Genomic DNA, 24,107 nt, shown 5'->3' with positions numbered 1-24,107 from the left:
AAAAAAAAAAATAAATAAAGGTGAGATTTTGCTTGTTCACATATGCATTCTCTTTGGAAAATCAGGAAGGAGAGCCCAACTGTGGATCCGAAGTTAAAGACCCCCTGTTCTGGGAACAGAGACCGTGGGATTTCAACAGTGAAATCATCACCTGTGGCCCAGCCGGTGTGGCTCAGTGACTGAGCATCGACCTACGAACCAGGAGGTCATGGTCCGATTCCCAGTCAGGGCACATGCCTGGGTTGTGGACTCGATCCCCAGTGTGGGGCGTGCAGGAGGCAGCCGATCAATGATTCTCTCTTATCATTGATCTTTCTATCTCTCTCTCCTTCTCCCTTCCTCTCTGAAATCAATAAAAATATATGTTTTAAAAATCATCACCCGTGAAAGAATAAAGTGTGTGTGTGGGGGGTGGGGGGGGGGGCGGGGGGTACCAAGAACCGTGAAGAAAAGAATGAAGAAATCGCATTACAAAAGCCAGCCTCAGAGTTAGTGGATGAAAAGGCCCAGCAGAAGGAGCTGGCCTGCAGAATGCCTTGTACCACGAAGCCTTTGGGCTGTTGGGGCCAATGAGCAGACTCAGGCTCTGTGGGCGACCTCGTGATGCCCGGGGAGCAAATAGGGTCCCCCCACCCACAGCTTTGAAACGCTGCTCTGTGGCACGGCCAGGACCCTCCCCCACTCTCTCACCACAGTGACAGCGTCATTCAGCAGTGACTCCCCAAAGACAATGATGAACAGGACTTCGTTGACATGAACCTCCTCAAACACCGCCAGCACGGCCACCGGGTCCACAGCAGCGATCAGGCTGCCGAACAGGAGAAAATCCAACAGCCCGATGTTCAGGTCTCCTGGGAGACAAGCGGGGCATCAGGGAGGACCTAGAGGGCCAGGCGAGCAAGGGTCCCTGCGGCGTCCCCTGGCTACCAGGACCTGGAGAGAAGAGGGGCTATGGGGAGTGGAAGCAGGAGCACATCCTTGGCCTTCCCAGGGCTGCCTCGGGCTGCTGGCCTGGCAGCTGCTGGGCTGGGAACCCTCAGGGTGGGGCCTCTGACTCTTAGGGCTCAGGCTGGCTGGTGTGGGAACCTGGGTCAGACGACCAGCCTCCCTCAGGGGCTCCCACAGTCCTCCAAGAAAGGCAGTGGCCCAGGCAGAGGAGACTGACCACCCTGGCTCTCTTCTTCATCTCCCCTTGGGCCTGGCTGACCCCTCCTGGCTGGCTCACCAGTGAGCTCACTGCAGGCAGGTGAGGGCTCAGGTGGTGCCTGGCCATGAGACACGCCATCAGACCCCGGCCCTGGGGAGTTTGCAGCCTAGGTCAGTGTGAGTACAGATGCAGGGTCATAGGTGCTGGGAAGACATCGGGGGCTTGATCGGTTGGGAGAAGGCCTCCCAGGAAATGATGCCTCTGCCATGATTGGAACAACCAGGGTGGGCCTAAAAGGAGGTGATGGGTGGGGCAGGCCGCACCAGACCCTGGGAGGGGAACCAGCTACAGGGGAATGGGGAGAGAAGAGGGGAGGGAGATGAATGGCACATCTGGGGGTGCTAGGAGGGGAGGAGCGAGGCCCTGGAAGGAGTGGGTCCATGTGGAGCCAGCCCCTGCTTCCTTCTGCTGTACGGCTCCTGCCCAAGGGGTTCTTGGGCGCCCTTGGGTGGAGAGATTGTGCTGAAGTGCACTTTCACCCTTTGCAATCCTCCCAGAGTTATCTCCTGTCCCAGATCATGTGCAAATCCCGTCTCCCAGGACGAACCCACAACCTCAGGGAGGTGCATGTGGGTGCCTGTCTGGCTCAGCTGGGCTTGGTTGGAGGAGGGCCTTGGCTGTGGGCCTTCCTGCTGCCCTGTTGGTATTGAGTCCCCTCCCCAACCAGAGTGGACCCCAGGGGCCCAGGAGCCAGTCAGGCCTTGAGGGCAGGAAGAGGCCCACCTACAGGGCCAGGACGATAGAGGGAGGGTGGGAGAGGCTGAGTACACGTGGGCTGAACACAGAGGCGTCTGCAGGAGCCCACTCTTCCTCAGGGCCCAGTCACGCCCCCAGAACCCCCTCAGGGAAAGTGGTCTCTGCAGAGAGGTTGGCGCCCCCGAGGGAGTTTTCTGTGAGTTCCTAAAGCTTCCCAGCCTGGCACCAGCGTCACTGTCCTGAAGAAGTGACAGGTGTTAAAAGAACGGGCTCCCGGTGAGTTTAAAATGCCCCATTTAGAATAGGGGTCATGGGTTTTGCTTTTCCACCCAAGACGCTGTCAGTGGGCAGATGTGAGAACACAGTTCAAACTCCAGGGGATTCCAGACTCACACTCTCCATTGCAGGCCATCAATCTTTAAGGCCTCCCTGAACATCAGCCTCAAGTTGTGGAGGATGCTGACCAACCCAGTGGTACATTCCAGAAGCCGGCCACTCATTTCAAGCAGGATGTGACCTGGGGCCTGCCCTCCTCCCTGGTGGGAGAGCCCACCACCCACTGGCCCTGCCAGGACAGTTCTGTGGACTGGACTATGGGCTCACGGCCGACCAACTGCGTGTTCTAACCCCTCTCTCCCTCCCGGGCAAGAAGACCCGTGGCTTCACCCCCTCAGGGGCATCTCCAACTGCCCGCCCGAGCTTCTGCAGGGCCTGTCCCTGAGTGGCTCGCCTGGACAGCGACCCAGGACGTGTGGGCTGACCCCTCCTCCGAAGGGTGCGAGGGGCCTTGAGCCACTGGTCTGCACAGATGGATCCTGCCTTCCTAGCTTCATTGGCTCCAAGCTCTGTGTACCCAGGAGCAGAACAGACATGTTGGCCCCTGAGCACCACTGTGTTCCATGACCTGGGCTGACGCCCAGCCTGACCAGCTGTGTCCTGGGTTCCCTACTCTAAACTCTGAGACTTCCCCCCCAGCGATGGCCATGCCATTTGAGGTATGTCCAAGGTTGGGCATCGCCAACCGTGGTAGGTCTCTCTGGGCTGGGCTTAGGGGGTGGTGCCCACAGTGGGGAGCTTGAGGGGGCACAGCCCCGTGGGGGAAGCACAAAGTCCTGTGGTGACAAATGTGCTGGGCGAGGAGAAGCCTTTGGTTCTTCCTTCTCAATGCACCTCCTCTGTCACCAGGAGGAGATGAGGGGCTCGGGTGGTGCCTGGTGTCAGGTGGTGCGAGGCTCTTCCTTCAATCAGATGGGAAGTCACCCATCTGGGCTCACCCCCAGGAGTCTGGCTTCCGGGGAGGAAGTGTGTGAGGTGGGGCTGAGTGCTCAGATAGGTGGGGGGTGAGCTCTGCGCTCGTGGGTGCCTACATTCACCCTCTCACTGCCCTGGTTACCCAGTGCTGGCAGCAAACCTGCAGACCCATGATGCAACAGGGCAGCCGCAGCAACCCCAGACAGAACAGCACGTAGGGCTGCACCACGCAGACACATCTGTGCGAGGCCTCAGGTGACCCACTGGCCTCACCTGCTCCAGTTTCCCAGGAAGATAATGACCGACACCCAGATGGGTGGGGTGCACCTCACAGGTCCCCCAGGCCAGGGCTGAATTAAATAACCGAACTGCAGGGGAGTAGCTTTGAGTGCATAGAAAGGGTGTGGCCTTTTCTCCAAGGTTTGGGGAGAAAGGACACCCAAACGTTTTGCTTGGTGGGCATTTATGTGGGCTGGGGGCCTCTGCCAGAGAGGCCTCCTCCTCGCTGCCTCTGAGGGCTCAGGGACAGGGGAGTAGGGCTGGACCCCACCTCCCTGCCAAGGGGGAGGGACAGCAGCTGGACTATTCCTACCTGCCCAGCCTACTGGCCACCCTGGTCCAACAGGACCTCATTCACAAGCAGGACACATAACCTTGGCCTGGGGATGCTGAGCTGCACATGGACCAGCCAGTTATGCATTCAGCCTCACTTTAAACAAACCAGGAGGGTTCAGTGGACCCGCCTGTGACATTTCTCGCTGACCTGAACACCGCTTTTTAGGTCTGTGTTCTGCACCCTGGGCTTTCTTAGATAGGGCTTCCCAGAGCCCACCCGGCAGAGCCCACCCTGAGGAGCGCCCCCTGCGGTGTCCACCCTGCAGAGCCCGCTAGGTGGACGGGGGTGCCTGCTCACCCATCAGGCCGCTGAGGAAGACGCCATAGAGGGAAAGGCCGGTGGTGGCCGCGTTCCACACGGTGCCGATGACAGCGTACAGCAGGATGGTGCCCAGGTTGCCGAAGAAGAGCCGGTTGGGCATGAAGTAGCCGGCGTCCAGCACGATGGGCGGCAGCAGGTAGAAGAAGAAGACGGTGGGCGTGAGCGTGAAGGAGGCGATGTGTTCGGCTGCCCAGACGATGCCGCCTAGCACCAGGCCCACCACAATGAGCAGTGCACTCTCAGGGACCACGCTGGTGACCTTGTGGGACAGGTGGAAGCCTGCGGGGGAGAGGGCGTCAGGGGCCAGGACCCCACGGGAAGAGGAGAGTGGGACCCCACGGGGGAGAGGAGGGAAGGGAACCCCACAGGGGGGGCCATCTGGCGCCATAGGACAGACATGGGCTTAAGAAGCAAGGCCTACTTCCGGTCTGTGGATGCTTCCCTCTGTCCCGCTCAAGTGGCCTGGCGGCCTGGCCAGTCCGCTGTCAGCTGCCCCTTAGGACCTGGCCAGAGTGCACCCTCCTCAGGGCTCTCCCCATCCCCTGCCCAGAGAATGACTCCCTCCTAGGAACAGAGTCTTCTAAAGCCAGGGTCTCCAGGGCTCCCTAAAGAAACTAGCTCACTGCCCACATTCTAGCTTTCGGGGGACCATGGCTAGAGGTCTCCCCACCCACGGCTGGCCCCTCGGCCCCCTCCCCACCCACTCCCTGGGCCATCAACCTTGCCAGGATCTTAGGAGGCGAGGCAGAGGCCCCGCCCGCACAGCCTACTGGAGTCCATTTCTCTTTTGTTCTATTGTAAGACTCAGAAAAAATATGATAATTCCACAGTAAGCCCGATTTCAAAATAGCTGGAATGTTGTCAGAAGTGGACTCCTGCTTAAGCAATGTTTGGCATCATTATCGTTTTCATCCACCAAAGTCCTGCTTACGGAGAGGCCTTCTCTGAGATTCTGAGGAGCGCCGTCTCCTGAGCTGACAGGATCCCAGTGGGCAGGAGAGGGAGGCAGAGCCAGGGTGCTGTCCCATCACGGGAAGAATTCTTGGGCAAGGCCGGAGGAGGTGGCTGGCTCGGAGGCTGGGTCCTGCCGGTTCTGATCCAGCCCCACCCCTGCTGTCAGGTTGCCTCACCCCTCCCTGGCCTGTTTCCTCACTTGTAATTACTGGTCACTGTGGGGGCTCTCCGAGCAAGGAGGTCTCCTGGTCTCACTCCTGCTTCTTCCCTGTGGACAGCCCTCTCCAATCGGGCTAAGGGGCTGAGTGACAGGCCCAGCACAGGACCTTCCGGGCACCAGGGCCTCTGGCCTGTGACCTATGACTACAAGGCCTCCTGCATGCTTGGCAAGTTCAGGTTTCAGTGGGCAGAGGCAGAATGGGCTATGCTTCTGGGACCTGAGGACCCGCTAGGGGTCCCGTTCCCACCCCTGCAGGCCTGCAGGTCCTCCAAGGGCCCCCAGCTGGCTGCACAGCTTGCATTCTGATCAGGTCCTGCTTTCCCCTTCGATATATGACACACACACACACACACACACACACACACACACACGTCGGGCAGAGGCAGCATCCCTTCGCCCCACCCCAGCAGAGCTGCCCAGGAAGCCCACAGAGGGAGTTCCCACCTTCATGGAGAAACCTGGAGGCCCAGGAGGCTGACGCCTGGTCGTGGTCACATGCCTGAGGACAGGTCGTGAGGGGCACCACAGGGTGACCACCCCGAGGGAGAGAGCGGAGGGCCGGGTTCCTGGAGATCCCCGGGCCCTGCCTGGCTGCTCAGCAGAACAACATCCTGGCCTCGCTCACAGCCCCTGCAGGGAGTTCTCCCTGAGCTTGGGCAGGGCCCTCATGTGGGCGAGGAAGGAGATGTCCAGCGAGGCTACCCCGGCCCAGCTCTGCTTCCACACGGCAGCGTCCGAGAGCCCCCGTCCTCCCTCGGCAGCAGCTGGCCTCCCGGATCCTCGCACACGGCGAGGCAAGGGCACAGCAAGGCTGTCTCTTCCTGAGACAACATGCTCCCCCTGCCCTGGGACATTGGGCTGCCCTCTGCTTTGGGAAGAGACCTGGGAGGCCTTGCCCTCCCTGTGGCTTGTGGCCCTGACATCCAAACACATCGGCAGCACAAGAACCCCTGAAGGGCCCAGGGCCCCACTCCAGACACCAGACTCAGCAGGTCCTGGGCCACCCGAGAGTCTGCTTTCTCACGGGCCTCCGGGCCCCTCCCTGGTGGACTCTGGAAAGGATTGGGGCACGTGTCCCTCCCTCCGGACTCTCCCTAATTGTTTATTAATGTCCAGAGAGAGCTGAGCTGATGGCCTTTTCTTCTTTCCTAATGGACTGGGTGTCCAGGAGCTGGGTGTAGAAGGCCAGTGGCCCCTGCCCCTGTCTGGCCCTGCTTCTCTGACCTCGACTGGGCCACTAGTGAGGAAACACCTTTCTCTGGGGTGGGGGTGACATCCTCTCCTGCCCCCAGGAATTCCCAGGAGCCTCAAGCCAGCGGCGTTGGGGCCACCCTCCTGAAGGCTCTAGCTGCATTCACCATTCATAGAAGTCCCTGTTTTCTATAAAATGCATGTTTTCTGTCCTTCTTGCTGTCCTGGCCCGCCTATAGCAGAGACTGTATTGGTGGCAGCCTCCTCGCCTGGTCCTCTTGCCTTTTACAGCCCAGCAAAGCTCCCACAGCGCTGGTAAGCGGGGAACTCAGTGCCCAGTGACCTGTAGTCCTCTTGGAAGACAGAATCCAGTGACCAAAAGACATAGCACCGAGGGTCATGGGGCTCAGGGCCAGACTTGGGGGGCACCGAGTGACCTCTGAACTCTGGAAGGCCCCTTGCTGAGGAGGCAGCCAGGATCCCCAGAGCTGGCTCAGGTTCAGTCACGATCTCTCCAAAACTGGAGCTGCACCACGGGTCATGAGCACTGTGCATTTCCCTTTGACAAAGGCAGGGCCAGTGGGGCGGGAAGGTGCCAGGGACCAGGCTTCTCCTTAAAAACAATAACAACAAACTTTGCACTTTAGGAACAGGAAGTCCTCGCCGGCACCAGCAGCTAATCCTTGGCCGCATTCCTGTATGGCAGCTGGTTACTACACAATCTTATTAATTTGGGAAATGAGAGGATGACAGACAGGCCAGCTTCAGAGCAGATGCTCTTGCTCACAAGTAAGGCCCCAAAAACCCACAGAAGAAAACAACATGTCCTTTTTACTCCCTGAGAAAGAAACATGCCTGCATACAGCGCGTGGCACAGGCACGTGTGTCTGAACTTCCAATACCAACGGCATACTTCACAGATCTAGAACGAACTCTCCAAAAATTCATTTGGAATAAAAAAAGACCCCGAATAGCTGCAGCAATCCTGAGAAAGAAGAAAGTAGGTGGGATCTCAATACCAGATATCAAGATGTATTACAAAGCCACTGTTCTAAAAACTGCCTGGTACTGGCACAAGAACAGGCATATAGATCAATGGAATAGAATAGAGAACCCAGAAATCGGCCCGAAACAATATGCTCAATTAATATTTGACAAAGGAGGAAAGAACATTCAATGGAGCCAAGATAGTCTCTTCAATAAGTGGTGTTGGGAAAATTGGACAGATATATGCAAGAAAATGAAACTAGACCACCAACTTACACCATATACAAAAATAAACTTAAAATGGATAAAGGACTTAAATGTATGACAGGAAACCATAAAAATTCTAGAGGAATCCAAAGGCAACAAAATCTCAGATATATGAACTTCTGCCATCGGCGCTGGGCGCACTCTGTGAGGGTGGGGTCCTGGGAGTGGGCACATTTTAAACTGGAGGGCTCACCTGAGTGGAAGTGCCTGTCACATCTGCCCACGGTGCGGGGCAGGGGGTCCTGTCTTCGTCCCAGGCAGGTGAGAAACAGCACCACCACCCCGGGGGATTCCATCTAACTTCTCTTCAAGTTTGGGGACCATTCTTTCCTTTTCTGTGACTTGTTTCTTCCCAGCATTTGTTCCTGACTTCACGAGTTCTCAGGCTGGGTTTCGCCTTCTCACATTGTCGTGGGGTTGTGTCCTGAGGCTGCACAGAGCTCCCAGAACCTCCCCCCCGCAACCCATGTGGCCCATTCCCTCTGGGCTCTGTGTGGTGTGAGGAGGAAGGCAGATCAGCTGCTTTCCTTTCTTTTTTTTTTTTTTTTTTCCAATATATTTTATTGATTTTTTACAGAGAGGAAGGGAGAGAGACAGACAGCTAGAAACATCGATGGGAGAGAAACATCGATCAGCTGCCTCCTGCACATCTCCCACCGGGGATGTGCCCGCAACCCAGGTACATGCCCTTGACCGGAATCAAACCCGGGACCCTTCAGTTCGCAGGCCGACGCTCTATCCACTGAGCCAAACCAGTCCCGGCTGCTTTCCTTTCTTAGTTCACCTGTGCGAGTCACCTGCCGGCTTGGTTTTTTTCTGTCTGGTGATTGGAAGACATTTTTTCATCCTGAGAACATCCTTGTAGCAAGGATACCTCTCAATGCTGATTTTCCTTCTTTCCCCTACTATTGGGGAAATAATTCTTTTCAGCTGCAATTTCTGTCCTCCCTCCACTTCAACGCTCGGCCTCTTGTGCCTGGTTTATCTTTCTGGCTCAGGGACAGGGGGTCGGGGAGTCAGTCTGAGATTGTCTGGGTTCCCCATTTTCTCCCAGATCTCAGGGTCTCTGGTTGATGGGATTTCTTCTCGAGCGAGTCTTGCCAGACCGGGACAGATTGGGACAGATCAGGCCCGCAGGCGGCTCTCCTCAAATCCCATGACCCCTCTTGGACGGCAGGCTGCATTGTAATGAGCTCCTAGTAATTAAACTGAAAACGTGATAGGCTTAAAGTGGCTATTTGCTAGTGGGTTAGCAATTAAGCACATAATGGACATGTTAGGAATAAGAAAGCCAAGTTCTGGCTCCAAGTCCCCTGCGGCGTGACTCCCACTGTTGATGGTGAGGCTCTCCAGCCAGAACCGGGCCTGGCCACCATGGCATGGTCCTGGGACACAGGCGGACTCGGCTCTTGGTCAGGACCCCAGTCGCTGCAGGCCACACACTTCCTGCCTGCACATTCCCAGGATGGGGTCATAGTGCTCATGTCTCAGGGTTATTGTGAACATTTACCGAGGTGATGGGGTGGGGGTGACCACAAGCACCGCACACAGGGGGCCTTTCTTTCCTTCAGGCACTATCTGTCCACGCCCGCAGCCCCGTGCGTGAGAAGGTGGCAGAACACTCACCCGTGCTTGTGTAGCAACCTCCAGTCTAACAGCTTTGTCACCCCACCACCTCAGGCAGCGTGGTCTTCTGGGGATGCTTGCAAAGAGGGCGCCAGGGGGTGGGGGCAGGACACAGAGTGGTCAGGTTCGGGGCTCCAGGCTCTTGCCCTGCTCCTCACCACCGGCCTCATCACCAGAAGACCCAGCACTTCAGTCCAGGCTGGAGGAGCCACATGATTGGGTGGGCATGGCCGCCTGGACACTGACGGCAGTGGGAAGAGCCTCAGTTCCCTCCCAGCCTTTGTTCTCTTCACGTCCAAAGAGACAAGACACCAGCAGGCTTGTGTGAGCAGGAACCTGGCCGCCTCCTCTGGACCCACAGCTCTGAGCTCCACATCAGGCCTGTCCAAGGCCTGAGCCATGAACACAGAGAAAGGCCCAGGATCCCACGTCCGTGCTCTACAGAGTGGCCTGGACTGGGAAGTGGGCAATGGTGTAACCTTCTGCATCAAAACTCCGAGTTTGCTGGAGATGAAGCCAGACCTTTTCAGCTGGAAGGGCTGAGGAGCTGTGCTTTGTGCGCCTCGTGGTGTGTAAAGGGCAGAGCGCCATCCTGCTGGACGTCACCCTGGGGGCCCACACTGGCAGCCACAGCCAGAGACACCGCTCCCCGCACACCTCAAACACTTCCTTCCTTGGCAGCAACACCCCGGTGTAAACTCCAACTCAACAAACACTAACATGTACTCCCAAGGCCGACAGCAAGGAGTGATAATGACAGTGAGAGCAACCTAGATAAGATTAAAATCAACAAATTAAAATATATGAATGGGAGTCTGTGCAGGACAAACTCAAAGTGCGCCAAGGCCACGAGACCACCACACAGCAGAGCGAGGCCCGCCGGTCCAGGGCGCCCCTGCTGGGGCAGGTGTCTTCTAACAAGGAACCTGAACAAAGTGACTTCCAAGCCCACAGGTAACTGATTGCCAAGACCAGAGAGTTGCAGCTAATTAAGTGCAAACGGCAGGGCCACAGGGAGGTAATGGCAGGAGACACACACTCTTAGTTCTAATTACAATCGCTGACCAATGTCAAAGGTCAGAAGGCGCTGGCCAGCCGGCCAGCCATTTCTGGGGAAGGCCCCGGACAGAGCTGGCACCGAGGGGCTCAGGAAGGCCATTGCTGTGTGTGTCAGGCCTGCCGAGACACAGCCTGGCCCTCATCCTGGGTCAGGCTCTGCGTGGTTGCTGCCTCCAAGGATCTCTCCACAAGATTTCAGCTGAGTCCACGCAAATGCAGCAGCACAGTAAATCCTCTGGTTTTACTTTAACGTGTGTAAGCCTGGTAAATTAACCCTGTGCACGCACAAACTAACCAGAGCAAACAGTAACACCTTTCCAGAGGGATGGGAAGCACTGGGGACCCACATCGCCTGGAGGAGGAGCAGGTAAGCGTTGGACCTGAAATGCCACACTCAGGTACACACAGACATACACACACACACACACACGGATATAACATGAACACACACAGACCCAGACAGATACACACACAGACACAGATACACATATAGGCGGGTCCACAGCATTGACTCTACAGACAAGGTACAGGGTCCCCTCAGCACTGCTCCAGGACAGGGGCTGGCTCTGTCCCCGCTCCCCACCAGTCCACTCCTCTCTGACCTCCACGCACCGGTTGTGCTCACCCGGCACCCTGTGAGGAATTATAGTAAATGTGTCAGCCGAGTCCAGGGCAGGAGGCAATGATATTTATAGTGTCCGCAAATATTATCTAACTGACCTCACGCCTCCTGCCAGAAAGGATGTTCCAGATGAGTGCTCTGAGGTCACCGTCAGACCAAGCAGAGTGAGCCCCTGGCCTCTCGCTGAGGAGGGCTGGAGAGGAGCCCTGGTCCTTGGCAGGTGTGTACTGGCAGGTAGGGAGGTGGCTGCTTCCTGCACCACGTGCACAGGGCTTGGAGGACTGGCCCTTCTGCTCACAAACCACAAGTATTTTAAACATCGCATGTTTATGAAACTCAAGCAAACTCTGTCAACTTTTAAATTAAAAAAAAAAAGGAAATTGTTAGGGGCTTCCTATGAAAGCAGTAGATGCCAGTTCTGAGCCATTGTGAGCAACAGACATGAGGACGATGGAAGGCGGGGCCTCTCCACGGTGTCCCTGCATCCCTTCATCACGAACACTGATGAGCCCGGATAGTCCCCTAAGCCCAGGGGATGTGCAGGAGGCAGCCTATCAATGATTCTCTCTCATCATTAAGGTTTCTATCTCTCTCTCCCTCTCCCTTCCTCTCTGAAATCAATAAAAATATATTTTTTAAAAATAAAAAAAATTGTGCTTAAGGATGTAAAGGAAAATATAATAAATTAACAAACTGTAAATCTTAGCAGTATACTAGAACAGGGATTGGCACATTCTTCCTAAAGGGCTAGAAAGTGGGATTCAAGATGGCAGCAGCATAAGAGGATATTGAATTCACCCCCTCCCACAAGCACACTGAAATACACATGTATATAGAAAGAAGTTTCTTCTGAGAGACCATTGAGGGAGGAATGAACAGCTTTTGAATAACAAATGAGAGAAACAGACCAAATAAGGAAGACTTGGGAATTGTGGACGTTCTCTGGGAGCTGTGGGAATTCTCCAGGGTGGAAGGTGCCGGTGAGGACCATTGCTTAGGTCCCTCTCCACCTTGACGGGGGCGGGAGAAGCTCTACTCAGGGGCTTTGGCCTGCCTACAGGATCACAGCAGCATATTCCCAGCCGCACTGCTCAGAGCCTGTTTCTGCTCTGATTAAAGGGAGCAAGCAGGATCAACAGGTGTCACCACATGCACCTGGCCTCCTTGCCCAGAGGTGCTCCAGCCCAACAAGCCAGTGCCCCAGGCTCTGTGGGCTCCTGTCAGGCTCCGATCAGCCTGCCAAAACCACTCAGCACACACAGCCTTCACAGAAGTTGCTTCCAGACAAGGCCACTTTTTTAAACACTCAGAGAGAACTATTTTGTCTAATTCATATAATCGAACTTAGAAAGCCAAACACAATGAAAAGACAGAAACATATCTCTCAAACGAAGGAAGAAAAGCCCCCAGGAAAAAATCTTAAGCAAACAGAGATAAGAAATTTGCCTGATAGGTAGTGAAAGAAAAATACCACATGATCTCACTCATTTATGGATAATAAAGAACATTATAACCTAATGAACAAAAAATAGATACAGAGGCAGAGAAGCATCGAACAGATAGTCAAATTACAGCGGGAAGGCTGGGAGTGTAGTAGGGGGGTAAGAGATCAACTGAAGGACTTGTATGCATGCCTATAAACATACACAAGACACTGGGGGGCGGGGGCAGGGGTAAGGGCATGTGCTGGTGGGTAGGGGAGGCCAGGGGAAGGTCAATGGGGAAAAAAAGGAGACACATGTACTACTATTTGTAATACTTTAAACAAGAAAATAAAATTTAAAAAAAAAGAATATTAAAAAAAAGAAATTTGCCTGATAAAGAATTTAAAGAAATGGTCATAAGGATTCTTACTAAAATCAAGAGGAATAAAGGAACTTAGGGAACACTTCAACAAAGAGTGAGGAAGTATAATAAAGAATCAAGCAGAACTGAAGAATACAATAACTGAGGTGAAAAATTCTCTAACAGAAGAACAAATCAGCAACCTGGAAGACAGACCAGTGAAACCAACCAGTCAGAATAGCAACAAGAAAAGAATTTTTAAAAATTAGGGTAGTTTAAGGGACCTCAGAGATAGCATCAAGTATGCAAACATTTGCATTATAGGAAACCCAGAAGGAGAAGAAAAAAAGGAAGGAACAGAAGCTTTATTTAAAGAAATAGATAGCTGAAAACTTTCTTAACTTAGGGAAAGAAACAGAAATCCAGGTCTAGGAAGCACAGCGAGTTCCAAACAAAATGAAAGCAAAGAGACCCACACTAAGACATATTGTCATTAAAATGGCAGCAAGAGAAAAATGACTAGGTATATACAAAGGAAACTACAGGCTATCAGTTGGTTTCTCAGAAGCAACAGTTATAGGCCAGAAGGGAGTAACACAAAAGGAACCTACAACCTAGAATAATTTACCCAGCAAGGTTATCATTCAGAATTGAAGGAGAGATAAAGAGTTTCCCGGACAAACAAAAGCTAAAGGAGTTCCTTACCATTAAACCAGCTTTGCAAGAAATGGTAAAGAGTATTCTTTAAGCAGAAAAGGAAATGCTATCATCAGAAATAAGAAATACAAGAAAGAAAAAAGCCTCACAGAAAAGGCCAAATATTTAATAAGTACAGTGAATCAGATATTAAAAATATCTACTATAAAGACAAAAGTACCAAAATTCAACTCAAACTACAATAAGTAGTTAGGAGATTCACAAAACAAAAAGATCTAAAATATGATATCAAAAGCATAAAGCATAGATGGGGGAGTAAAAATGTAGTACTTTTACTACCACATGCGAAACCAAAACAAAACACCAAAGATAACCAGGAAATCACAGGGGAAGATTTGAAGAGAAGAAAAGAACAGAGAACTACAAAAATAACCCCAAACAATTAACAAAATGGTGCCCTGGCCGGTGTGGCTCAATTGGTTGAGCGTCATCCCTGACACCAAAAGGTCACTGGTTTAATTCCCAGTCAGGGCACATTCCCAGGTTGTAGATTTGGTCCCCAGTTGGGGTGCATATGGGAGGTAACCAATCTTTTACATTGATATTTGTCTCTCTCTCCCTCTTCCTCTCTCTCTCTCTCTAAAAAAAAAAAAAAAAATCGATAAAAATATTAAAAAAACAACAACTAACAAAATGGCAGTAAGTACATACTTAATAATTACTTTAAATGTAGATAAATTAAATGTGCTGATTAAAAGACATAGACTGGCTGAATGGATTTAAAATAATGACCCATTTATATGCTGTCTACAAGACACTCACTTCAAATGGAAAGACACACACAGAATGAAAGTGAAGGGATAGAAAAAGACATCCCATGCAAATAGAAGTGAAAAGAATGCAGGAGTAGCAATACTCATATCAGACAAAATAGACTTTTAAACAATTAAAAAAAAAAGACCAAAAAAGGACATTACCTAATTATAAAAGGATCAATCCAAGTAGAGGATATAACAATCATAAATATCTATGCACTCTACAGAGAAGCACCTAAGTATATAAAGCAAGTATTAGTAGACATAAAGGAAGAAATTCACACTAATACAAGAACAGTAGGGGATTTTAATAACCCATGCACATCAGTGGACAGATCATCCAGACAGAAAATTAATAAGTAAACAATGGCCCTAAATGTCCATATTAGACTAGATCAACTTAAAAGACATTTATAGAACATTTCATTAAAAAACTATAAAATACACATTTTTTAAAGTGCACATGGAACATTCTCCAGGATAGATCATATATTAGGCCACAAACAAGCCTCAATAAATTCAAGCAGACTGAAGTCATATCAAGCATCTTTCCGGACCACAATAACATGAAACTATAAATCAACCACAGGAAGAAAACTAGAAAAAACACAAATACGTGGAGGCCAAACAACTTGCTAGGATACCAACAATCAATGGATCAAAAGGGAAAGCAAGCAGGAAGTGAAAGCTACCTTGAGACAAATGAAAATACAATTTTCCAAATTTTATGGTATGTAGTAAAAGTAGTTCTACAAAGGAAGTTAATACTGTATAAGCCTATCTCAAAAAGCAGGACAAATTCCAAAAAATAGCAAATAACTTTTCCACTGAGCCAAACCGATCAGGACTAACAAATAACTTTAAACCTAAAGAAAGTAGAAAAAGAAGAACAAACAAAACCCAAAGTAAACAACAGGAAGGAAATAATGAAAATCAGAGCAATCAAAAAAGAAGTAAAAGGCATCCAAATTGGAAAGGAAGAAGTAAAACTCTAATTATTTTCAAATGACCCACTGGGGGGCGGGTCCCAGCTGCTGCTCTGTGCGGCTTCCACCAGGGTGACCAGGCTGGCAGGGGAGGGCAGTTGGGGGCGATTGAGCCGGCAGGGGAGCAGTTAGGGGGTGAACAGGCTGGCAGGCAGAAGTGGTTAGGGGCAATCAGGCAGGCAGAAAGGCAAGTGGTTAGGAGCCAGTAGTCCTGGATTGTGAGTTGGACATCTTCCAAGGGGTCCCAGATTGGAGAGGGTGCAGGCTGGGCTGAGGGACACCTCTCCAGTGCACAAATTTCGTACACCAGGCCTCTAGTGAATAACATAAACTGATGAACAAAAATAGAACCAGAGAGCCCTGACCGGTTTGGCTCAGTGGATAGAGCGTCGGCCTGCAGACTGAAGGGTCCCAGGTTCGATTCCAGTCAAGGGCATGTACCTTGGTTGCGGGCACATCCCCAGTGGGAGGTGTGCAGGAGGCAGCTGATCAATGTTTCTCTCTCATCGATGTTTCTAACTCTGTATCCCTCTCCCTTCCTCTTTGTAAAAATCAATAAAATATATTTAAAAAAAAAATAGAACCAGAGACATAGGAGCATTAAACAGACTATCCAACCTCTGAGGGAAGGCAGGGGGTGAGGGGATAAGAGACCAACCAAAGGACTTGTATGCATGCATATGAGCATAACCAATGGACACAGACAGTAGGGGGTAAGGGCATGTGCTGGGGGGTAGAAGCAGCCAGGGAGAGGTCAATGGGGGGAAAAGGAGACTCATGTAATACTTTAAACAATAAAGAATTTAAATTTAAAAAAATGAAAAAAAGCATAAATACCTAGGAATAAATTTAACTGAAGAGGTGAAAGACCTATACTCTGGAGTGTTGTCCCATATACCAAAAAGGTTTGGGGGGTTCGATTCCAGGTCAAGGCCCATACCTAGGATTTGGGTTTGATCCCCTGTTGGGGCACACGTGGAGGGCAGCCAATGGATGTTTTGCTCTCACATCGAAGTCTTTCTCTCTCTCTCTCTCTCTCTCTCTCTCTCTCTCTCAAAACAAACATATACTCAGGTGAGGATTAAAAAAACAACAACAATAGCATTATCTGAGAATTAGAACAAGTAATTCTAAAATTTATATGAAATCACAAAAGACCCCGCATGGCCAAAGAAACACTCAGAAAGAACCAAGTTAAGTATCAAGCTCCCAAATTTCAAATTATATTACAAATCTACAATAATTAAAGCAATATGGAACTGGCATAAAAGCAGATATATAGATCAATGGAACAGAATAAAGAACCCAGAAATAACTCCTCATTTATGTGTTCCATTAACCTATTACAAAGCAGGCAAGGAAATACAATGGAGTAAAGACCATTTCTTTAGTAAGTGGTGCTGGGAAAACTAGACAGATACATGCAAAGAAAGAAACTGAACCACGTTCTATATTATATATAAAAAATAAACACAAAATGGATTAAAGACTTAAATGTAATACTTGAAACCATAAAACTCCTAGAAAAAAACATAGGCAGCAAACTCTTTGATATCTGTCTTAGCAATATTTTTTTTTTTTGGATATGTCTCCTCGGGCAAGGGAAACAAAAAAAATTAAAAATGGGACTTAGTCAAACTAAAGAGTTCTCCACAGTGAAGGAACCCATCAACAAAACAAAAGACAACCTACCAAATTGGAGAAGATATTCACCAATGATACATCCGATAAGGGGCTACTATCCAAAATACTGTATATAAAGAACTCATACCACTCAACACCAAAAAAAAAAAAAAAAAAAAATCTGTTGAAAAAATGGGCAGAAAACCTGAATAGATATTTCTCCAGAGTATATGGCCAATAGACATATGAAAAGATGCTCAACATCACTACTCACCAGAAAAATGTAAATCAAAACCACAATGAGCCCTGGCCAGTATGCACAGTGGTTGGAGCATTGGCCTGCTCCCTGAAGGGTCGTGGGTTCTATTCCCAATCAAGGGTATGTGCCTGGGTTGCAGGTTCCATCTCCAGTCTCCATTGGGGCCTGTGCAGAAGGCAACCAATCCATGTATCTCTTTTACATTGGTGTTTCTCTCTCATGTTCCCACTCTAAAAATCAATGGAAAAAATATCTTCAAGTGAGGATTAACAACAAAAAACACGCACAATGAAATAACCTCACACCTGTCAGAATTACTATCATCAATAAATCAACAAACAACAAGTGTTGGCAAGGATATGGAGAAAAGGGAACCCTCGTGCTCTGTGGTGGGATTGTAAATTGATGCAGCCACTATACAAAAAAATATGGAGTTTCTGCAAAAAATTAAAAATAGAGCTCCAGCAATGATCCCACTTCTGGGTATTTACCCATGCTGGAAGCCGGTCCACCCTTGCTGCTTGACACAGTCACTCCAGGGAAGAAACATCTGCACACCTTATGTTTCAAAGGACCTGGCATACATGGCATATGTTTGCTCCCCGCCCCCTCTTAGCGCTATGTGTTTTAAACAGGACCACCTCCCCGAGAAAGGTTGTTTCCCCAGGTGAGGATTTTTCCCTGGAGTTAGGGATTAACAGGACTAAGGAAGAGAATAAATCAGTGAAACCCCCTAGTGTTATAGAAATACCATGTACTACTTATGAAGAACTTGGACTAAGACTGTCGGCAATAAATTTGGGACTTGTTGGGCCCACATCCCCAGGGGTCTGCCCACCAGGGAAAGCACCAAAGCCTATACCCCTGGAGATCCACTGACACAGAGCAGTCCCAGGGAAGGCAAGCAGCGAGGCTGGGAGGACATAACCTTTACTGGGTAGGAGAATCTCCTTCAGTCACTTCCTTGTAGCCTATCAGTAGAGCAGTCACCTTGGAATAGCCCTTTGTAATGGAACACAGAGATTAACCTAGATAAGATTAAAATCAACAGAACTAGATAGAGACAGGATTTTTGGCAAAGGTCAGATAAGAAACAAGGAACTGTAGAAAGTTACCCAAAACATACCATGATGTGATTATAGAGGCTTGCTTATAGGATCAAATGGTATAAATATAGATGTAACAAAACAATAAAAGGAGAACCTGGCTATGATGATCAACTGAACTCTGCCTTGGTGTTATTCCTTCTTCGCCAACTCTGTCCACACCTTTGGGGAACCCCTGGACCTGCTGGGGCTGGACCCCAACATACCCAAAGAAAACAAAAATTCTAATTTGAAAAGATATATGCATCCCTATGTTCATTGTTACATTACTAGTAAAAGCCAAGATATGGAAGCTACCTAGATGTCTATCAATAGATAAATGGATAAAGAAGATGTGGTATGTATGTGTGTGTGTGTGTGTGTGTGTGTGTGTATATATATATATATATATAATGGAATATTGTATATATATATAATCAGCTATACAAAAAGTGAAATCTTGGCATTTGCAATAACTTGAATGGACCTAGAGGGTGTTGTGCTAACTGAAATAATTAGACAGACAAAATGCCATATGATTTCACTTATATATATGGAATCTGAAAAAAAAAAAAAAAGAAGCAGATCTATGGCTATAGAGAACAAGCCAATAGTTAGCAAAGGACAGGAGAGTGGGGGATGGGTGAAATAAAAGGCAAAAAAGCAACAGATGGTAAATCATTTAGGCTTGTGGGCTATACAGTCTGTTTTGCAACTAGTCAACTCCACCATTTAGCACAAAAAACAGCCATAACACACAGTTGTATCCCAATATAACTATATTCACAAAATTAGGTGACCAACCCATGGGTTGTAGTCAACTGACCCTTGAAATGAATGATATCTAAAAGAACCAAATAGCAGTTCTAGATTTGAAGAATTCAATATCTGAATGAAAAATCCAATAGACAGGCTTTTAACAGCAGACAGAGATGACAGAAGAGATGGTGAACTTGAAGATCCATCAATAGAAATTATCCAATCTGAAGAACAAAGAGAAGGAAGATTGCAAAACGAAGAGCCTCCGTGGCCTGTGGAACAATGGCAAAAGGTCCATTTATAAGTAATGGGAGTCCCACGAAAAAAGGAGAGAAAGGATGGGGTAGAAAAAAAATCTAAAGAAACAATGACCAAATGCCCCCAGTTTAGCGAAATATACACATTTACAGATTAGATAAATTCTTCAGATTGGATGATTTCTACTGATCTGAAGATAGCTTCACTATCTTTAAGTGAAACTAGAACAGGTGTGAGATAAGCTGAGGGTTCAGGGGAGGTAAATTTGGTCGGAGGAGGGGGAAAGTCCTTAAAAGCAGCACCTGGAGGTGGGGGTGAGCTGGGTGGAGGTCGGGGCTGGCCAGGACCCTAGAAGAGGGAAGGCAGAGCCCACTCATGAATCAAGCTGACGACACATGGGACACAACTTCAGCAGGTAGCTGGTGATCCTGTCACTGAGACCTTGTTCAACAAATGACTCATTGAGCTCATGTGATGGGCGCACCGGGAAAAGCAGAGAAGACAGATGGAGGATGCCACATCAGAGTCCCACAGATCTGGACCAGCACCACACGAGCTCCCTTTTCCTGAACATGGAAGAGCACATGCGGTGGCCCCCATCTCACAGAATGAGGGAGCTGACGGCCTGCTTGGATGGGCAAATCAGAGGTGTGTTTTTTCATCAAGGCTTTGAGTTTCAAGAACATAAAAGGTTCATTACTTCACCGGAAGCCGCTGTGAGAGGAGAAAAATCTCGTCCTCAGTTTGGGGTTGTGGTTGGCTGGAGGTCTGGGGATTGACTCTAACCATCAAATTCATTGTAAAGTCCACTGAAGCAAAGATGCAGACACTTCACTTTGGCATGGGGTTGGGGGATGGGAGGGACCCCCAAAAAGGCTACAAGGATTTGGTACACAGACGCTCTGAACAGGGGAGAGTTTGGATTTCATTAACCTTTAAGTTTCATATAAAAAATCCCAGCAAGGCCACTTCCTCTGAGGACATCTTCCTGCAGACACAATGTGTGGACAATGTCCCATGGCATCATAAACAAAGGCTGTGCCTGCTCATGTGGCTGCCATGTCCCCACGGTTCCACTATCAGGGTGCTCTGAGCACCATCCGCGGAAGACAGGACTTTGTCACAGGCCACAGAGCAGCAGGAAGCAATGGGGCTATTGATTTTTTATACTGATGCAGCACAGCCTGAGGACAAAGGGCTCCCCAGGGTGAGAGGACCATGAGACACTGCCAGCCCAGAGGTCCCGCAGGGGCACCGAGTCTCTAGAAAGCTCAACTGAGGCAAATGCAGACCAAAGCTCCCGGAGGCAAACACAGAGAACCAAGACACCTTTTGTGTCACCACATCCCACTGTGCACCTCAAAGGCAGAAGTGTCAGGAGCCAAGGGCAGGCCCTGCTGAATGGCCTGGCTGAGAGCTTTCCCCTGCCCTCAGCTGCAGGTGCCCTCATGGAGCCGCACCTACGGGGACGGAGGGGGAGGGGGGGTTGAGGGGGGTCAGAGTCGCATTCCTGCACATTGTACAGCTTTCTGTAGAAGGGAGCTGTCTTGGCTCTTACTACAAGTTATTATTAGTGTTTTATCTCTTTTAGATTTGGTTTCCTCATTGTAAAATAATAGACAGTCTAGACTTTTCTGGGCTGTTGTAAAGATAAAAATCAGACTCCTGCAAGGAACGTGCATTGAGTGCTTCTACCCAAGCCCCATGAAAGCAAAAGGGAAAAGCTGTCACTTATTTTCTTTGGTTTTAATTTTTTGGTTGGGTAATAGGAAGGAGGGATCTTCCACTCCATACCCCCCACACCATGGCTTACACATGCCCTCACCACAGCATGCACACACCTAACACAGCATGTATACATCTACCACGGCATGCACACACCTACCTCGGCATGCACACACCTACCACGGCACGCATACAACTACCACAGCATGTACACACCTACCACGGCATGCACACACCTACCACGGCATGCACACATCTACCATGGCATGCACACACCTACCACGGCATGCACACATCTACCACGGCATGCACACACCTACCCGGCATGCACACACCTACCACGGCATGCACACACCTACCACGGCATGCACACACCTACCACGGCATGTATACATCTACCACGGCATGCACACACCTACCATGGCATGCTGAACACCTACTACGGCATGCACACACCTTCACCATGGCATGCGCAGGCATCCTTCCTGGGCCCACCAATGGGCTACCTGAGTGGCTTTCATGGCAGGAGGATAGGCTCAGAGCCAGGCTGTCCAGAGAGCTCAGACCCTCCCCTGCTCCCCTTGATGGAGGCACAGGGTGTTATCCCAAGGGGGACATTAAGAAGCAGGAGAACCTTCTTCCCAGGAAGAGTATCTTGTTTAACTTCCCACAGTCAGGCACTGAGGCCCCATAGCATAGATTTAAGCTGAAAACAGATAAACGCGGCCCCTCAGGCTCTTGCAGGTGGCTGGGTGGTATGATGGACCCACTTAACCCAAGGGCTGCCTGCCCTGAGCACCGGTCCCCTGATGGTGGCCACTAGAGATGTGGGTCAGGGGCCAGGCCTCCGCCAAGAACAGAGCAAACACAACTGTGCCACATCAGGTCTACCTGAGAAATATTATTTGGTTCTGTGTTAGCCGTGGGCCACAAGCACAATTCAGGATTACAGAAGGCACACCACACCCTTAGCAAGATGCTGGCACCGGCTGGGGAAGGCACACTGCTCTTTTGATTTCATCCAGCACATTAACATGAAAACGAACTCTCAGATCATTGAGAAAACCAGAGATATAAATGGAAAGCCCACTGGAGGTGCCCCTCACATGGGAAGCCTGGTGGGTGGGGTTCTCAAAGACAAAGCCCCTTGTTCTCCTCCCCCTGTGCCAGCTGGAGCTCCTGGCTGGGGTGGGGGGTTTCCTGACGCTGAGCTGGTGGTCAGGCGATTAGAGTGGAGAAAAGAGCCCATCCTGTCCCTGGGTGGCTGGCCATGTGTCAGGGTCTCCTGTGGGGAACACCCCAGAAGGCGGGGGGAGGGGGGGCAGTGCTGGGTCAGGATACACTCTTCTCAGGCCCCTAGGCCCCAAAATGCAGGATGTGGGGCAAGACTCAGTCCAGCCTGGGGCTGAGGGCACCTTGGCCATCCGAACATTCTCAGCATTATGAGTTAATGAGTAAAGGGTTTTGACCAACCCCAGGGACTCCTCACAAATGTAACAGTGCCTTCCTTTTCCGGTTCCAGAAAAGTGAGCTTTATTGGGGGGAGTGGGTGCTTGGACTTGCCAACACCTGCACATGGTGACAGTGGCCAGAGGCCCCATCCCACCCCTGACCCCTGACCCTGCTCTGTTCACTAATTATATATTTAAATGACAGTCATGATGACCGCCCTACCCCCAATCTTAGTCACTGTGCTGGAGATACAGTGGAGAAACAAGAGGCAAATTAGCAGTTGTGGTGTGAGGTTCACCTGCACGGGGCCAACACCATCACAGGGTGGACCGCTCCTCATAAGCCTGACCAGCTCCATGAAGTAACCCTGTAGCTGGGGACTCAGTGGGTGGAAACCAGGCCCCTCCAGGACAAGGTCACAAAATCATTCCCAACTCAAGGACAAGTGAGGACCAAGAGGCTGCAGGTAATAGGTGTGTGGGGTGGGACTGCTGGGTCCCCTCCTTACCCAGCATCGAAGGACACTTGCTGGGTGCTGTGAGATCCACAGCTCAGCGGCTGAGATATAGGTGTCTGCAGCTATTGTGTGACTGTCTTGGCATTTTCGTTTTTATTCAGCATTTGTTGATCTCTGATTATGTGCTGGGCACTATGGAGGGTAATTACAAATGTTCGCAGAAAGTGCACTAGGCACCTTTTACTTTCTGGGCACTCAATTCACCTGCTTGAGCCACACCAGAGAGAGATGCTGCTGCTGGCCATGTCCCTGCTGTGGAGGCTGAGGCTCAGAAGGGACAACAGCTTGCCCTCAGACAAGGCGACCGCGAGTCCTCTCAGAGGCAGCAGCAGACCAGCAGGGGCCAGGGTTTGGGAGGCCGTGGAGAGTCCTCAAATTCCAGGAAGTTGCAGCTGGGGTGGTATCTGCTCAGGGACAGTGACCAGACTCTTCCCTCCTGCTTCCCTCCAGGAGATCCATGAGCTGGGGGCCTGCCCCAGCCTCACCCCAGAAGGGCTAACTTGAGATGGCTGGAGCTGCCCCCAGGGGACTGAACAGGCCCAGGACCACTGGTCTCACAGGCTTCTCAGCTGCTGCCCCAGGTGACAGAGACAGCTGGTCCCTCATCCAGATTCTTGGCGGAAGGAACAGGACATGGAAATGGGCAGTGATTCCGCATGTGGAGGAATGGTTTTGCTTTACAATGTGCACTCTATAGCACATTCTGCTCAGTCATTGAGTTACTACTGTCACCACATGGGGATGACATCTGCCTGCAGGGAGTCTGGCCTCTCAGTTGGCCTTTGGGAAGGAGCAGGAGACTGAGGGGCCTGCTCTGGGGGGTGCCTGGTGACTTCTCAAGCTGGAAAGGCCTCTGTGACCCCACTACACACTTTCAGTGGGACAAGCCTCCAATGGCCTCACCCAAGGTCAGCCAAGGGTGGCTTCAGCCTCTTCCCACACCCCCAGGCTCTTCCCTTGCCCATTCCCCTGGGAGCCCAGCTTTTCCCATTGGGGTGGGTCCAGGGAGCCTTCCTGGTGACCCTGTGTCCAGGGTTTGACAGCCATCATGCCAACACTCCATCAGATATGTGGGGGTGTCAATGACTCGAGTTAATTGGATATCCACTAAGTGACTGCCACCATCTGTCCTGGCCCAAATTTCACCCACTCCTTACTGATCCCTTGTA

The 24,107-nt window shown here is 50.4% G+C and overlaps 1 protein-coding gene across 3 annotated transcripts in view; it reads right to left on the bottom strand.

Annotated features, from left to right (window-relative positions):
* The window catches only part of SLC9A3 (solute carrier family 9 member A3), a 64,180-nt gene that overhangs the window by 15,588 nt on the left and 24,485 nt on the right, over positions 1–24,107 (bottom strand). For all 3 annotated transcript variants that reach the window (XM_070411997.1, XM_070411995.1, XM_070411996.1), the window contains exons 2-3: positions 4,068–4,370; positions 691–851 (exon numbers count right to left, since the gene is read on the bottom strand). In XM_070411997.1, coding sequence (XP_070268098.1) covers positions 691–851; positions 4,068–4,370 — 464 coding nt within the window. The remainder of the gene's footprint in view (positions 1–690; positions 852–4,067; positions 4,371–24,107) is intronic.

The sequence above is a fragment of the Myotis yumanensis genome, unplaced genomic scaffold, assembly GCF_028538775.1.
Source record: "Myotis yumanensis isolate MYYU_CA2020_CCGP unplaced genomic scaffold, mMyoYum1.0.hap1 SCAF_4, whole genome shotgun sequence".
Lineage (NCBI taxonomy): Eukaryota > Metazoa > Chordata > Mammalia > Chiroptera > Vespertilionidae > Myotis > Myotis yumanensis.
Note: the sequence above shows the minus strand (reverse complement) of the source record. Positions and strands in the feature narration are given on the sequence as shown.